This window comes from Entelurus aequoreus, linkage group LG27, assembly GCF_033978785.1.
Source record: "Entelurus aequoreus isolate RoL-2023_Sb linkage group LG27, RoL_Eaeq_v1.1, whole genome shotgun sequence".
NCBI classification, from domain to species: Eukaryota; Metazoa; Chordata; class Actinopteri; order Syngnathiformes; family Syngnathidae; genus Entelurus; species Entelurus aequoreus.
Window position 1 is genome coordinate 12004558 of NC_084757.1, and position 17112 is coordinate 12021669.

The 17112-nt window shown below is 39.6% G+C and overlaps 1 protein-coding gene across 7 annotated transcripts in view; it reads left to right on the forward strand.

Annotated features, from left to right (window-relative positions):
- The window catches only part of dnm3a (dynamin 3a), a 57559-nt gene that overhangs the window by 30869 nt on the left and 9578 nt on the right, over positions 1-17112 (forward strand). For 4 of the 7 annotated variants that reach the window (XM_062038855.1, XM_062038851.1, XM_062038853.1 and 1 more), the window contains 5 exons: positions 479-606; positions 10275-10386; positions 10776-10937; positions 15715-15932; positions 15998-16093. In XM_062038855.1, the coding sequence (XP_061894839.1) occupies positions 479-606; positions 10275-10386; positions 10776-10937; positions 15715-15932; positions 15998-16093 (716 nt within the window). The remainder of the gene's footprint in view (positions 1-478; positions 607-10274; positions 10387-10775; positions 10938-15714; positions 15933-15997; positions 16094-17112) is intronic. The other 3 variants (XM_062038852.1, XM_062038857.1, XM_062038856.1) reach the window with 2 other exon arrangements.

The window sequence follows — 17112 nt, forward strand, 5'->3', positions numbered from 1 at the left end:
AGAGAGATGAGGGGGCGGAGGGTGGGCTTCACTCTCAGAGAAGTGTTTCGTTGGAGCCCGAATCTGAGTAATCACTTTCACATGTGGAACCAACCTCTTTTTTTTTTTTTCTTTTTCTTCCACTTCTCTCGTTCACTGCCAGCTTGGGCTCTTGTGTTCCTTGCCTCCACACTTTAACTGTCATGCAAATGTTCCTGGGGGTGATGAGGGACATGCAGGATCCCACACAGCAGTTAGTTGGTGGGCTCCTCTTCTGCATCAAGCACACACTTCCCCACCGTGCAGCTGGCGGCCGACTTCTTCAGGACGCAGCCTGAAAAATGTTTAGCACCACACATGTGACCTCACTAGGCCCAAGAGTACCGTTTTCTCTTTGTGAAAACCAAAAAAACACCTGTGTCATATTTTAACCACGCATACTGCTGTCAACTTTCATCTTTATCACCCTTTTTGAAACATTCCCCCCCTCCCTCTGCAGGAGACGGAGAAAAGGTACATGCTTCCGTTGGACAACCTGAAGCTCCGTGACGTGGACAAGGGCTTCATGTCCAGCAAATTCGCCTTCGCTGTCTTCAATACAGAGTCAAGGTCCGTGCATAAAGGCCTGTGAATCAGCAAGACGGGAGGGGGGTTGTGTTCCTGTCACCTGCTAGGAAAAACGAGGGAAGATGCTTTTAATGCCCTTCCTGTGACCTGGCCCGCTCTGCTGAGATAGCCTCTTGGTACCGGTGGTGCCGGTGGCAGCGGGTGTGGTTACGCCACATGGATTTGTTGCCTTAAACATAAGAGAGGGGGAAAGAAAGAGTGTAATCAGAGCTGATTGGACCCAGCGCATATGTTTATCACACACACACAACCTGAATTTGAATGCGAGTGTGTGTGAACCACAGCATACCGACGGCAGGCTCATTAAGCAGCTAATCAAAGCCAGAGTGCTTGGATCAGAGACGATGCGGCTCTCGTTTGGAAAGAATTGCTCGACTCGCCGCAGAAAAAAAAAAAGAAAAAAGAAAAGGCGAACGCGAAAAAGGGTAGAGGGGAGGACCGAATCGTATCAGCGGCATCAGCCAGGAATGTGTCAAAATCTGTCCTCTGACTCTGAACCCCGACCACTAGCACCACCCCGCCTTTTTCTTTTCTTCTTCTTCTATTTTCACTAATCAGAAAAATGCTCTCAAGCAGCAGGGTTACTTCCAGATGTGTAAAAAAAAAAAAAAAAGTTAGACCGTGTGATAAATGTGCACGGAGAACACTTTTTACCGTGCGCAGCACTCTCGGTGCACACATGTGTCCTGATTGTAGAGTAATAGCATTCTAGTATTGTCATTGTTGGCCCGCTGCCCTGACTGCTAGCCACCACACCCTGACTTATTAGCCTCACCCAGCGTTAGCTCCGGCCTGTTTGTTGATCCCTCTCTCTGGTGTGCTCTGCGTTGCAGTTGTCTCATACACGCTCAACGATCTCACATATTTGAGGTTGTGATGTTGAGACGGGAACAACGAGAGGAGGGAAGAAACAACCAAGCGATTAAACAAAAATGTCTTACAGATGGGACACAGATTGCTTGGGGTTTTTTTTTCTGGTTGAGTCGATTGCGCAGCCATAGCACTTCCATGATGATGATGTGGACGCACAGACACTAAATGCAAACAAAGGAGGAAAATAGGAAAGTAAATGCCGATCGGTACGAATTTTGACCCCAGCTCCCTCATGTACGTTGACTTGAGTGTTATTGCTACATGGTAATTATCCTGCAGTTACAGCCGTACAATTAGTTGAGAATAGAAGCTGCCAGAGCGCTCATAAGAAAGCTGCGTGCTCAAAATGGACCCAGGCCAAGCTTCATGGAGTCCTGGAGCTTTGCAGGGACTATAAATTATAAGCAAATTATCTTTTAATTACATAGATATCTGTGGGACTGAGGATGAGTTGAGGGGGAAAAGTGCTGTCTGCATCTTTTGCACTGGTTTGTAAATTGCAGCCAATGACTGAGATGATACGTTACTTTCTGCTGTTTGTTTACAATACCTCACATTTCAGCAACCTGTATAGATTTTCAATAGACAATACCATAGAAATTAGGCGTGGACATGCTTTAGAGTAGTCGGTGCACAGCTTGTATAGCAGTATAGATTAACAATCCACTGAAGATGAGTCGACAGCTTGCAACACAAATGAGTAGGATGGTGATTCAGACCCTCAATTCACACAAATTCAACCAATCCCCTCAATAATGCGCTGCCTTGTAACTTTGCCCAATACCCGCAATTTTCTTGCACATTTTATCTTTATTTCTTCAATCGACTTTGTCCCGTGGCACACATCACCTCTCTCCCCGATCAAATGTGTCCCTGCATCGCACAAACCATATCCTCACTTCCCTGTTGATGTTGATGGACTTTGTGTTGTTTAACAACGAAAATAACCGCTATAGCTTGTTCTCAACAAAAGCGGGAGAAATTTACGCAATGTGTTGGAATATAGATGAAAGTTTATAATTGACAAGCAAATATAAGGGTAAGTAACAAGCAGTGGCGGGCTGTGTGTTTCAATCAATCAATGTTTATTTATATAGCCCTAAATCACAAGTGTCTCAAAGGGCTGCACAAGCCACAACGACATCGTCGGTACAGAGCCCACATACGGGCAAGGAAAAACTCACCCCAGTGGGACGTCGATGTGAATGACTATGAGAAACCTTGGAGAGGACCACATATGTGGGTAACCCCCCCCCCTCTAGGGGAGACCGAAAGCAATGGATGTCGAGTGGGTCTGACATAATATTGTGAAAGTCCAGTCCACAGTGGATCCAACACATCAGCGAAAGTCCAGTCCATAATGGGGCCAGCAGGGAACCGTTCCGAGCAGAGACGGGTCAGCAGCGCAGAGATGTCCCCAACCGATGCGCAGGCTAGCGGTCCACCCCGAGTCCCGACTCTGGACAGCCAGCACTTCATCCGTGGCCACCGGACCTGTGCAACTCCCACTCCCAAGGGAAAGGGGAGCAGAGGAGAAAAGAAAAGAAACGGCAGATCAACTGGTCTAAAAAGGGGGTCTATTTAAAGGCTAGAGCAGGGGTCACCAACCTTTTTGAAACCAAGAGCTACTTCTTGGGTACTGATTAATGCGAAGGGCTACCAGTTTCAAAACACTTAAATAAATTGCCAGAAATAGCCAATTTGCTCAATTTACCTTTAACTCTATGTTATTATTAATAATTAATGATATTTACACTTAATTGAACGGTTAAAAGAGGAGAAAACACGAAAAAAATGACAATTACATTTTGAAACATAGTTTATCTTCAATTTCGACTCTTTAAAATTCAAAATTCAGCCGAAAAAAAGAAGAGAAAAACTAGCTAATTTGAATCATTTTGAAAAAATTTAAAAAAGAATTTATGGAACATCATTTGTAATTTTTTCTGATTAAGATTAATTTTAGAATTTTGATGACATGTTTTAAATAGGTTAAAATACAATCTGCACTTTGTTAGAATATATAACAAATTGGACCAAGCTATATTTCTAACAAAGACAAATCATTATTTCTTCTAGATTTTCCAGAACAAAAATTTTAAAAGAAATTCAAAAGACTTTGAAATAAGATTTAAATTTGATTCTACAGATTTTCTAGATTTGCCAGGATAATTTTTTTGAATTTTAATCATAATAAGTTTGAAGAAATATTTCACAAATATTCATCGTCGAAAAAACAGAAGCTAAAATGAATAATTAAATTAAAATGTATTTATTATTCTTTACAATAAAAAAAATAAATTTACTTGAACATTGATTTAAATTGTCAGGAAAGAAGAGGAAGGAATTTAAAAGGTATATGTGTTTAAAAATCCTAAAATCATTTTAAGGTTGTATTTTTTCTCTAAAATTGTCTTTCTGAAAGTTATAAGAAGCAAAGTAAAAAAAATAAATGAATTTATTTAAACAAGTGAAGACCAAGTCTTTAAAATATTTTCTTGGATTTTCAAATTCTATTTGAGTTTTGTCTCTCTTAGAATTAAAAATGTCGGGCAAAGCGAGACCAGCTTGCTAGTAAATAAATACAATTTAAAAAATAGAGGCAGCTCACTGGTAAGTGCTGCTATTTGAGCTATTTTTAGAACAGGCCAGCGGGCTACTCATCTGGTCCTTACGGGCTACCTGGTGCCCGCGGGCACCGCGTTGGTGACCCCTGGGCTAGAGTATACAAATGAGTTTTAAGATGGGACTTAAATGCTTCTACTGAGGTAGCATCTCTAACTGTTACCGGGAGGGCATTCCAGAGTACTGGAGCCCGAATAGAAAACGCTCTATAGCCCGCAGACTTTTTTTGGGCTCTGGGAATCACTAATAAGCCGGAGTTCTTTGAACGCAGATTTCTTGCCGGGACATATGGTACAATACAGTCAGCAAGATAGGATGGAGCTAAACCGTGTTGTATTTTATACGTAAGTAGTAAAACCTTAAAGTCACATCTTAAGTGCACAGGAAGCCAGTGCAGGTGAGCCAGTATAGGCGTTTCCCACCTAGGCCTTCAGTGATGTCCTGTGTCCAATGATTACCTCTCAAAATCCCATCATTTATGTCACCACATGACCCTTGCTGGAGAAATACTATACAGAAACACATTCACGCACTACTGGGATTTGAAATCACCTCAAGTGTGTACAAATCGGGTTATTTTCTGGCGCATTTAAAAATCAATAAACCCGCATCGGCAATTAAAACATATTGAATTGAAACTTTTATTAGTAGATTGTACAGTACATATTCCGTACAATTGACCACTAAATGGTAACACCCAAATAAGTTTTTCAACTTGTTTAAGTCGGGCCCACGTTAATCAATTCATGGTACAAATATATACTATCAGCATAATACAGTCAAATATATACTATCAGCATAATACAGTCAAATATATACTATCAGCATAATACAGTCATCACACAAGTTAATCATCAGAGTATATACATTGAATTATTTACAATCCGGGGGGTGGGATGTGGAGGGGGTTGGGGCGGGGGGTTAGGTTGGGTTGCTATCAGCATACCTTAGTCATCAACAATTATATAATCTGAGAAATGGACATTGTAACAGTGTAGGTCTCACTTCGTATGATATGTACAGCGAGCGGTGAACATAGTGAGCTCAGAAAGCTTAAGAACAACTATATACATTGGATTATTTACATTTGATTATTTACAGTGTGTTACAAGTGCATTCCATATTGATGTGGCATAGAAGGAGAATGAGTTAAGACCTTTGTTAGATCGAAATCTGGGTTTGACGTGGTTTGTGGAGCTCCCCTTGGTGTTGTGGTTATGGCGGTCATTTACATTATGGATGTAAAGTATAAGTACCACATAAGTATATCTTATGTGGTACTGTCAAAATTAGAATTGCAAAAAACATAAACGTGAAAAAATAAAGAAATATAATATCTGAACAAACAATCTGTAGTACCCATTCGAGCTTCCGGGGTTGGCCGACATCGTCTCACAAGATGTAGTTTTTCTCTTTAAATATTCTTCTTGAAAATGGCCTTGCAAATATATGTGTTGTCGTGTCTACTCATAAAAGATGCAGACGAGGCATGTTGACTGAGTTCTTAAAGTTTACTCCACAGCGTGCTCATCAAAAACATCCAGCTGCCGGCATGTGTACATTCAACCTAAACGGGGCTACTGAGCATGCTCTTCGCTATTGTGGCATGCTGGGTAATGGAGTTCTCATGTTACCTAGCTCATAACATCACAATATATATCTGCCTTAGGCCAGCTAGAAGGCCTTACTGACAACAACTCGTGATCTGATTGGCTATCTCAACTGTCTGTCAAATGTTTGTGTCCGTTCACTGACAGCGCACGGACGCTCGCATTGTTGATTCTGCAGACCTCGGGCAGATTTCGTACAGCATGGCAACATAAGCTAGCTGAATTCTGATTGGATAATAACTCTATAACCTAAAAACAACAGCACTGGAAGGAACATAATATGACATGAAGAGAAAATGAATACTTTTGAATATTTTGGGAAAGTAAATTAAAAATTACTTTTATCTTGAATTATGATCATGATTTCTGGTTATGTTAGGCCAGCAGGGAAGGCCTTGCTGGCCCTGACGGCACACCACTGGTAACAAGTCCTGTAGCCCAGGTTCATTAGGCCTTCAAAATAAAAGCACGACAATAAAATAACATGACTGCACCACTAGGGATGGGTAAAAATATCCCAGTGGCAATATATCGCAAAACTTTTCTAACTTTACAATCTAAATAATCCTTTTTTAAAATGTATTTATTGACTTATTTATTGAACGATTACTATCATCTTGTGCACATATACACATGTATTTTAAACCACATTTGACATTAATTAGTCAATTATGTTGAAGACCACAATATATTGTCATATTACAATGTCACAATACTGTATCGTGACTCATGTATTATGATAGGTATCGTATCGTGAAGTCCTTGCTAATCCCCAGTCCTACGTACCACATCTGTCACGTGTGTAGAAATGCTAGCAGATGGAAATTGTACGCCCTGAGGTGAGGCCCATAGACAGATTATGTGGTCATGTAAAGGACACAGAAATTATGTTCTTCTCTTGCGTCTGTCTAAATCTGTGCCTCTCAATTATTTTTGCCCCCAACCAAAAACCCGCGCCCCTCTCCCCAACTCTCTACCGCAACCATAAATACCGGTAGTATCATTTGTCTATAATATTGTAAAAAGTACACCTCTGCATAACATTGTATCTTTATATACATTTAAGAAAACTAAGAAAAAGAAGAAAGAAATATAGATCAACTTGAAACAAAACATTTACTTTATTAACTGTTTTTTTAGTCTGTAACAGGAAATATTTAAAGTGCATCAATGTGTTTGAAACATTTTTTTAAATCCTAAACCAGGGATGTCAAACTGGTTTTCATTGAGGGCCACATTGCAGTTATGGCTGCCATGAGAGGGCAGCTTGTAACAGCGAATAATGTATGAATTTGCCTCTGGGTTTCATTATTACTTATATAAATTGTTTTAAGTAGACGGTGGATTTTACAGTAAAAACTTTACATTTACAAAATGTAAAACCATTTTTTACAACATTTTACGGTAAATGGAAAAACAGTACCGCTGTTTTTTTGGGGGGGTTTACGGAAAAAGCTGGCAGCTTAGTTGCCAGAATTTTTGTGTTAAATTTACATTTTTGTGTTAAATTTACATTGTTTTTTACATTATAATGGAAAAACAGTACAAGTTCTTTTTTTATTCTGGTAACTTAGCTGCCAGTTTTTCTACCGTAAAAACAAATGTACCGTCTTTCCATTTACAATAATACACCGTTAAAAACTGGCAGCTCAGTCAACAGAATTTTAACACAAAAAACTGTAGTTGTTTTTTTCAATTTACAGTAATATGCTTTAAAGAACAACGTAACATTCATTGTAATTTTTATTAATTTGATGGGTACTTTGCTGTAAAGTTAAGTATTTTTATTTAGACAAAAAATGTTTGGAAAGTATGATAATGTACTGTAATATTTGTTGCAATATTGGATACTATTAAAGTTTAGAAGGCATGCAATTTCTAGCAGTACATATATTTTACTGTCAAAAGGAAAAAAATCCATTACATTTAGTGAGAAAATATCAAGTACTTTATTGACACATATCATTTCCAGGTGTTTGCCGGCCAGATACCTCATACCATGCCATACCAACTTTATTTATAAAGCCCTTTAAAAATAACCACAGTTGAAGAACAAACACAAGAAATAAGAGGCAAAGGACATACTAAAAAATTAAATTTTAAACAGAAGTAAAATACACATTGAAAAAGCAAATACAAATTATCCTAAGAACAATTTGTTGGATAAAAAGCAGTTCAAAAGTTAAAAACAGTTTAAAAAGTTAAAAACGGTTTAAAGTCAAATGCTGGGTTAAAAGCCAGTGAATAAAAATGGGTGATAAAATGATGTTGCGGGCCAGATCTGGCCCCTGGGCTTTGTTTGACACCTGTGTGCTAAACATTTTTTGACTGACTTGGACTATTTCATATTGAAAAATAAAATATTAACTCAATAAATAATAATAAATTCAAATTGATCGGCAATTAGCATTACGGTAACTCAGGAGCACAACATACATATTAAACATTTGAACCTACAAGACAAAAATGAATAAAACAATTTGTGCAGATTATTTTCTTCATCAATTGAGGAAGTCAAGATTAATGGCTACAATGAGCACGTTTTGTAGTGCTCAGCTTTTTGAAGCGCGATACTGCATGATATGGATAAATAAGGCGGTGAATCTTTGGGCACCACACGATTCCATTCAAAATCAATACTTTTTCAATAACATTGGGTGCCAGTTCTTTAATTAACTGCATTCCTTCATTAAATAGACAAACAGCTCGGATAATTGTCCGTATTACCAAAAATAAAACTGGTTTTGTTTAACAAAATGCTACCCAAACATTTAATGAAGTCAAATACAAACAAGGCAACAAGGGAAGTATCCAACACTTCTCTTTTCTAAAGTAAATCTGTACAGCAGATAGGATCATCTACATCCACATCCTATGTGTCAAAGTCAAGGCCTGCTGCTGTTTTGCACGCACCAATACTCCATCAGTGTTGGCGCTAGGAATTTTCAAAATGAGGTCCCAGGGACCCAATCAAGTCATAAAAATGGGGTCCCACAGTAAATTTGGGGTGTCCCACTTTTTTGTAACCTTATTGAAAACAAATGACAAAATGTATGCATTATACTGTTATATCTCACATTCTATATTGTGTTAAGGAAACAGGTTGTCATAAACGTTGCTTACTTATTAATGCATTAAAAAAAATAATACAAAAGATAACACATGTTTATGCATGTATAAATGTATTCAGTTATAAACATTTATTCACTTTCTTCTTTCCTTCATGGATCTAAATTTTACCGCTTCGGGTATTTTTTTAAATATATTTTTATTGTAATATTTTCGGAATGTGTTTGTTCTATTTTTGGCCAAAGTAAGACAAAGAAAACAATCTGAAGTTGTCTTTATTTTTTAGTTTTAATGCCATGATTTTAATAGTCCGCCCGCGTGTGCACAGATTTTCCTCCATGCGGCCTCTGAGCTCAAATGAGTTTGAGACCCCTGATCTACATCAACAATATGGTTTCTCTGAGTGGCTGGACAGGACAAATTTGTAAAAAAAAAAAAAAAAAAAGGAAATTTTTTAAAATCAATTTTTGATTTTTTTCTTTAATCAATTAATTTAAAAAAATCTACTTTTTTTTCTCCGATGCCCCTACTTATAAAACATTCCCCCAAAGTCACACGCGCCCCCCTTGGCGTTCCACCGCCCCAACCCGAAGGTGGCTCGCCCCACTATTTGAGAAGAACTAGTCCTATGGAAGCCAAGAACAGAATCCATGCTTTGCCAACTGATTTACCATAAATTGATTTACGTGGACCCCGACTTAAACAAGTTGAAAAACTTATTCGGGTGTTACCATTTAGTGGTCAATTGTACGGAATATGTACTGTACTGTGCATCTACTAACAAAAGTTTCAATCAATCAATCAATCAATTCACTGAGATGGTAATGCCCCCTGGTGGTAAAATGGAGATAAAACTTAAATAAGGCATAAAGGTTCTTCAATACAAACACATTAATTACATGACCACGGGTTATTGAAACGATTAAGCTCAACTTTTGCGCAACTTTTTGAAAATGTTTCTGCGAAATTATGTATTTTTAAGTTGTAGTCACGAAGTTCCTTGGTTTTCAACATCCTTTTGTTGTGGGGCAGACTGGCTCGTACATGCACATACGTGCTAAAATCCTCAGCTGTTGCCATTTGTAATAAAAAAGTAGCATATAGTTTGAACATGTATTGATATGGAAGCGCCAAAACTACAACATGGCTGACGGGAAGAAGATCAAGTCGAAGAGGAGGACTTAGATATGTATTTAATAAGACCGCCCTCAAAACAGCTCATTCTGAAGTGACATTTAGAAAGCGGCTTAAAGATGTTTTTTTCCAGTTTTTTATATTTTTATATAAGCTGTACACGGACTCCTCTAAAGTAGTGTCCATCGTATTGTCTCTTGGCCAATAGTTTCTCTCACTATGCTCTAGTTAGAATTGTCCACAACCTCTAGATGAAAATGAAGAAATAAGACCGAGACATTTGTCCCAATACTTCTGGCCACATTGTCATACGCCGTATGTGACACATAACCGTATTATTATTGTATGAACTCGCAGGAATGTCTACAAGGACCACAAATTCTTGGAGCTGTCCTGCAACTCTCGGGAGGAGCTGGACAGCTGGAAGTCCTCAATGCTCCGGGCTGGCGTCTTCCCTGAAGATGTCAAAGTGAGTACCGTGACCCCCTGTTGTCAAAGCCTTGTCGTGACCCCGTACCTGCACCCTTATGCCCTTGAGCTCCATGCACATATTGCCTTTGCACCCCACCGCCCCCCTTTTTGTTGAACCCTACACCATTTTCCTCTGCAAGGACCCCCACCCCTTCCATCTCGCTCTGTCGTTGGCTCCTCGGCTCAACATTCTTGGCCCGTGATGTCACTGCAATGTGTGTGTGTTCCAGTCTGGTTCTAATCAGCAGTTCCCCGTCTTTTCACCCCCTTTTTTCTTATTATTTCTCCTGCCCACTCCCCCGTATGCATCCCCTCCATTTTGCACTCCCCACTATGCATCATCAGTGGCTGAGATTGTACATGCTTCTGTGTGTATTTCCCTTCCAGGTCCAAAAGCAGAATAACGGGGCACCCGAGAACTTCACCGACCCCCAACTGGAGCGCCAGGTGGAAATCATTCGCAACCTGGTGGACTCCTACATGGGCATTATCCACAAGACCGTCAAGGACTTGATGCCCAAGGCCATCATGCACTTGATGATCAACAGTGTATGCCAACATCACACACACACACACACCTATATGGACCCAAACGTCCATCTTCAACACTTGTCTTGTCAGTCGCCATTAGAAACCACAGAAGAACTCCTAAAGGCAAACCCCTTTGAGGGTTGGAAAAAACACACCTATAAAAGTCGCACAAAACGTCATAGTTAGAACCACAACGACGTGTAGATGTCACAAGAGATTTGAAAGTACCTCCCAAGACCTCACGTCATCAACAGATAGTTCACTTTTCTTCTCTTTTTTTTTTTTAAGCGACACCATTTCAAAAAGAGGGCCAGCCCCAGCAAAGTGATTTAAAGCAAAACACAGCAAAAGTTTTCCAACAAAATCATACTCTAGTCCAGGGGTGGCCACACTTTTTCTGCAGGCGAGCTACTTTTCAATTGACCAAGTCGAGGGGATCTACCTCATTCAGATATATAATTTATATTTATTTATTTATGAAAGAGATGTTTTTGTTAACAAGGTAAAGGTGTTTTAATGATAATACAAAAACACAGCAAAAGTTTTCCAACAAAATCATACTCTAGTCCAGGAGTGGCCACACTTTTTCTGCAGGCGAGCTACTTTTCAATTGACCAAGTTGAGGGGATCTACCTCATTCACATATGTCATTTATATGTATTTATTTATCAAAGAGATGTTTTTGTTAACAAGTTAAAGGTGTTTAATGATAATACAAGCATGTTTAACACATAGGGATTCCTTTCTTTCATGAAGACAAGAATATAAGTCGGTGTATTACCTGATACTGATGACTTGCATTGATTGGAATCAGACAGTAGTGATGATAACGTCCACATTTTCAAATGGAGGAGAAAAAAAGTCCTCCTTTTTGTCTAATACCACTTGAAAGTGGTTGGTTTTTGGCATCTTATTTGTCCAGCTTCCATACTCCTTTTTAAACACTTTACAAGAAATACATTTGCGGCAAACTCCGTAGCGTGTTAGCTTGTGCACACTAGCTTTCTGAGACTCTTATTTTGTTAGTGCAGGCAGGATGAAGCAGGGCTTTTATTGTGAAGACCGGAACTGTTGAGTTGAGTTTGAGTTTATTTCAAACATGCATGTATACAACATGATACATCACACATGCATGCATACAACATGATACACTAAAATTTCCAGTTTCTCTATTCAACATGTTCAAAAAGGAGTAGAAAGAAGCTTATTTAATCCTACCGCTTTTCTTTTACATAACATTTGCTAAAACTTTTGTTCACTTCCTGTTCTCAATTTATTCACAATATACTCCATAAGTAATCACAATAAAAATAAATAAATAATGCTCGGTGAAGTAAGTTACATTTCATATGGTGAGAGGAGTAAGGTTATCTTGAAAATGAATGGATGGATGAGATGAATTCAGAATGTTTATCATGGTTCTTCTTATTTGTACTTTGTAAACACTTTAAGTTTGAAGAGTATCTTGAAGTGGATCATATTAGTACATTGTTTGATTACTTTGCTTAGTCCATTCCATAATTTAATTCCACATACTGATATACTGAAGGTTTTAAGTGTTGTATGTGCGTACAAATGTTTTAAATTAAATTTTTTCTCTAATATTATATTTCTCTTCTGTGCAGTCGGTCTTTAGAGTTTTGACGATAGGTACGGCGCGCGAGAAATAAAAAGAGATTCTCGCCTTCCTGTCGGTCATTTGTTCTTAATAATGATCTCGCAGCAGCTAGCCTCATGTCACAAGACCCTCGGGTGCCGTGAATGTCAATCAAATGTTGAAAGTGACGTCTTGGTGAAGATTCATGATCGCTTATTTTTTATAATGCCTGGCTGGCGATCGACCAACACACCCTTTACGATCGACAGGTAGCTCGCGATCGACGTAATGGGCACCCCTGTTCTAGTCTTTAACTTCATTTTTACACTTGTGTGAAAATTAGCTATTTATGACAGTGTTTCTTAATATTGTCCATTGTTGGGCCACAAGCCTAGAGGGCCGACAAAAGATATCTGTTTCTCAGCTGTGGTCTGTGTGGTTCGCATTGGTACTCAGTTGTAAAACACGTTTCCACCACTTGTGGCAGTAATGACAACATCAAACAAACAGAAGAAGTCTGAAGCTAAATTCATAGGGAAGTTTTTTAAGCGCAAAAATTATGACTAAAGTGGTGGAGCTTTCTTTTCATTTGCACTTAAATTTATTGACAGTTTAGTTAGGAAACATATTTATTATTAATTTGGTTTATTTTAGCACAACATATTGGTATGTACATTTATTTTTTTATCAGTTATTTGAGTCCCTTTTTTATTGCAGTATATTTTGTTAGTACTCATTTTTCTAATCAGCCTGATCTAAGGTTAAGGTGTTAGATAAATAATAATATTGGTTTAATATCATTCGACAAGGTTGTGAGCTGCAAGTAGGTTATATATGATTATTGATTACGATAAAAATCAAGAGTCAGATTACTAATTCAGTCTTAATATCTGAGTGGGTCCCGGGCCCCTCTGTAGTGGAAAAGTTGGGCCCCGAGGTCAAAAAGGTTAAGAACCCCTGCATTACGCTGTCACTTCAAAGCTTATGTTAACACTATGAGTGTTTTAGTAATGACCACAGCTTAACTTATAGAATATTATTTTATTTTATTTGAATAGGGATGATACAGTTCAACATAGTTCTAAAACAATTAATGCAACTAATGTGCCGTTCAGAGAATTTATAGTTATTGCTAATTTCCCACTCTAGTCTGGGCTTTCAAGTAAATAACATACGTACTCAAACACATCATACAATTAATCAATGTACTAAAATAACACAGTTAAATAAAATCCAAAGTGTATTTTTACATTTTTGTAATATTTCTTGTATGTTTTTCAGTTATTTTATTTCATTTCAAACACAACAATAATATCAAAAATCACCATCTATATCATTTCAAACAAAAGAGCACTGCCAAAAACAAAAGGTGTTATTTGGAGAAAAGAAAACACGTGATGTGTACAAAAAGGAACAGGAGGAAGCAAAAACTTATGATGTCTTGCCTCATCACTTATATTGCCTTTTTACATCTTTACTTTATTCTTTATAGACAATTAACCGATTCTTAATTTACTGCAAAAAACAATGCACACTCACTTGATTCAATAAATAGTTATAGGATACATCACAACACAAATTACATCCTCATTTCATTAATTGAAATACATGACCCCCTTTTAAAAGAAATTAAATAAAATATTTTTTCTATCAAACAATCAAATATATTTCTAAATTGTTTGTTTTTCGCATCTAATTGATTCTGAATTGAGAGTCGTGTTTACAACATCAGAGCGTAGGTCAGTGTTTTATTGGAGTTTTCTCTCAACGTGGCTTACCAAAAATCCGTTACACAAGTTAGTTAGCTTAGCAGGTTTGGAAAAAAAATGTGATTTTCTTTATTTCCCCCAAGCTGGTACATACTCTTACTTTGAAAACCCCTGATTTAAAACATTGCCTGGAATTTCAGTATCGTTTTTTTACGATGGCGACAGTTTGACCCCGGAACAGATCAATTCTAATGCCATTATTGTTAAAAGTTTGCAAATCGGAGGCATCCGTGTTTGCTTTAGAGCATGGGTGTCAAACTCAAACACAGAGTGGGCCAAAATTTAAAACTGAACAAAGCCGCGGGCCAAGGTTGAACAAATTAACCTTTTAAAAGGGACCCAAACAGGTTTTGCATTGAATATTGAACAAGCAAAGCTTGTATAACTTTATAGTGACATGCAAAATCCAGTTTCAAATAATAATAATAATAATAATAATAATTAAAAAATATCAATGGCATATGAAATACAATTTAAATAAAAATGTAATGCTTCTTTTCTATTTGCAGCCTTCTGAGGTAAATATCAACATGAACTTTTTCCACAGGCTAATACATTTGAAAATAAAATAATAATGAATAAACCAACCATTCAGGACTTTAAACGGCTCAGTTTGCAGCACTCACTCTTCCGGGACGCTACAATATACACCCCAGCTACCACCGACAACCCCCCCCCCCCACCCCCACCCCCCCTCCTTGTAGCTCCCGGAAGGGTTAGTGCTGCAAAGGGTTCTGGGTATTTGTTCTGTTGTGTTTATGTTGTGTTACGGTGCGGATGTTCTCCCGAAATGTGTTTGTCATTCTTGTTTGGTGTGGGTTCACAGTGTGGCGTATATTTGTAACAGTATTAAAGTTGTTTATACGGTCACCCTCAGTGTAAATTGTATCGCTGTTGATTAAGTATGCGTTGCATTCACTTTTGTGTGCGTGCAGAAGCGGCACATATTATGTGACTGGGCCAGCACACGTTGGACTGGATGAAAAGCGGACGTGACGATTTTCGGGACGGGCGCTGAAATCTGCTACTCTCCTGGGAGGGTTGGCTAGTATGAGAATTAGCGGTGAATGCGATGTTACCGCGGCACCGCCACTGAATATAATCGGCGGGCCAGCTCTAGTGTTAATTTGATATCGCCTCAAGGGCCAAGTGAAATTACACGGCGGGCCAAATTTGGCCCGCGGGCCAGAGTTTGACACCCACCTAGTTAGAGGTTCTGCAGCATGTGATTATTTTTTTCCAGTGGCTCCACAGAGAAAAGTAGTACAAAGCTACATTTTTTTTTTTTTACCGCCTTTCATCAAAAGGGCTGTTAAACCATGGTGAAATATCATTTTCATCAGAAGAGCCGTAAACTCCGGCGAAATCTAAATATATAAGAGTATAACGTGTTTGACTTGTCGCATCTGTTTGTAATCCCCCTGGCTAGGTGAAGGAGTTCATTAGCTCGGAGCTCCTGGCCCAGCTCTACGCTGTGGGAGACTCCTCTGCGCTGATGGATGAGTCACCCGAGCAGCGGCAGCGGCGGGAAAAAGTGCTGGGTAAACACGGCGCCCTGCAGGCCGCGCTCGCCGTCGTCGGGGAGATCAGCGCCTCGCACCGCTCCGCCCCCTCGCACACCTCTCGGCCTTTGACGCAGCCCTGCAGGTACGCGCCGTCCCGCACTAATGCCCGAGACCAGACCGCAGCATCACCCCCTCTCCACCACGCAGCGCCACGCTCCCTAAAAAGGCGACCGGCGACAAGTCCCGAGCCCGTGGCCACGCCCCACCTGTTCCAGCACACGCCGGCCCGGCTTGCGTGCCCAGGTAGAAGCCGCGTGGGCTCACGGGTGCACGGTGTTGTAATCTGAGCTGGGCGGGGGTGTGCTGCAAAATGTGTTTCTCATATTGGCTGTTGGAGCAGACTGGACCTGCATGCTTTCTACTGCAGCCAGAGACAACAGGCCCGTCAAGCTGTCCTCTTTCTCTCCTGCACCCCTCCTCCTTCCTGTCTCTGCTCGTTTGTTTTATTGCCGTCCCCGATTTCCCTCATGCAATGGCCGTTATTTTTCTTCCCTCCCTCCCTCCCTCCCTCCTATGTCTTGTACATTTCTTCACTGGTTCCTCCCCTGCTTTTTGGCCCGTCTCTCCCTTTTCGCCCTGCCTCATTTCCTCTGTGCTCTCCAATGCTTTTTAGGTTCTTTCCCGCTCACGGTCCACCTCTTTTCCTTTCCCCCCTACCTTATCCATCTCTTCCCCCTATAGATGCACACATATGCTGTACTTATCACACTGTAGCAAACTGAAATTGTACAAACCCCAAAACCAGTCAAGTTGTCACGTTGTGTAAATGGTAAATAAAAACAGAATACAATGATTTGCAAATCCTTTTATACTTATATTCAATTGAATAGACTGCAAAGACAATATATTTAATGTTTACACTGGTAAACTTTGTTATTTTTGGCAAATATTAGCTCATTTGGAATTTAATGCCTGTAACAAGTTGCAAAAAAGCTGGCACAAGTGGCAAAAAAGACTGAAAAAGTTGAGGAATGCTCATCAAACGCTTATTTGGAACATTCCACAGGTGAACAGGCTAATTGGGAACAGGTGGGTGCCATGATTGGGTATAAAAGCAGCTTCCATGAAATGCTCAGTCATTCACAAACAAGGATGGGGCGAGGGTCACCACTTTGTTAACAAAGGGGCGGCATGGCGTAGTGGGTAGAGCAACCGTGCCAGAAACCTGAGGGTTGCAGGTTCGCTCCCCGCCTCTTACCATCCAAAAATCGCTGCCGTTGTGTCCTTGGGCGGGACACTTCACCCTTGCCCCCGGTGCCACT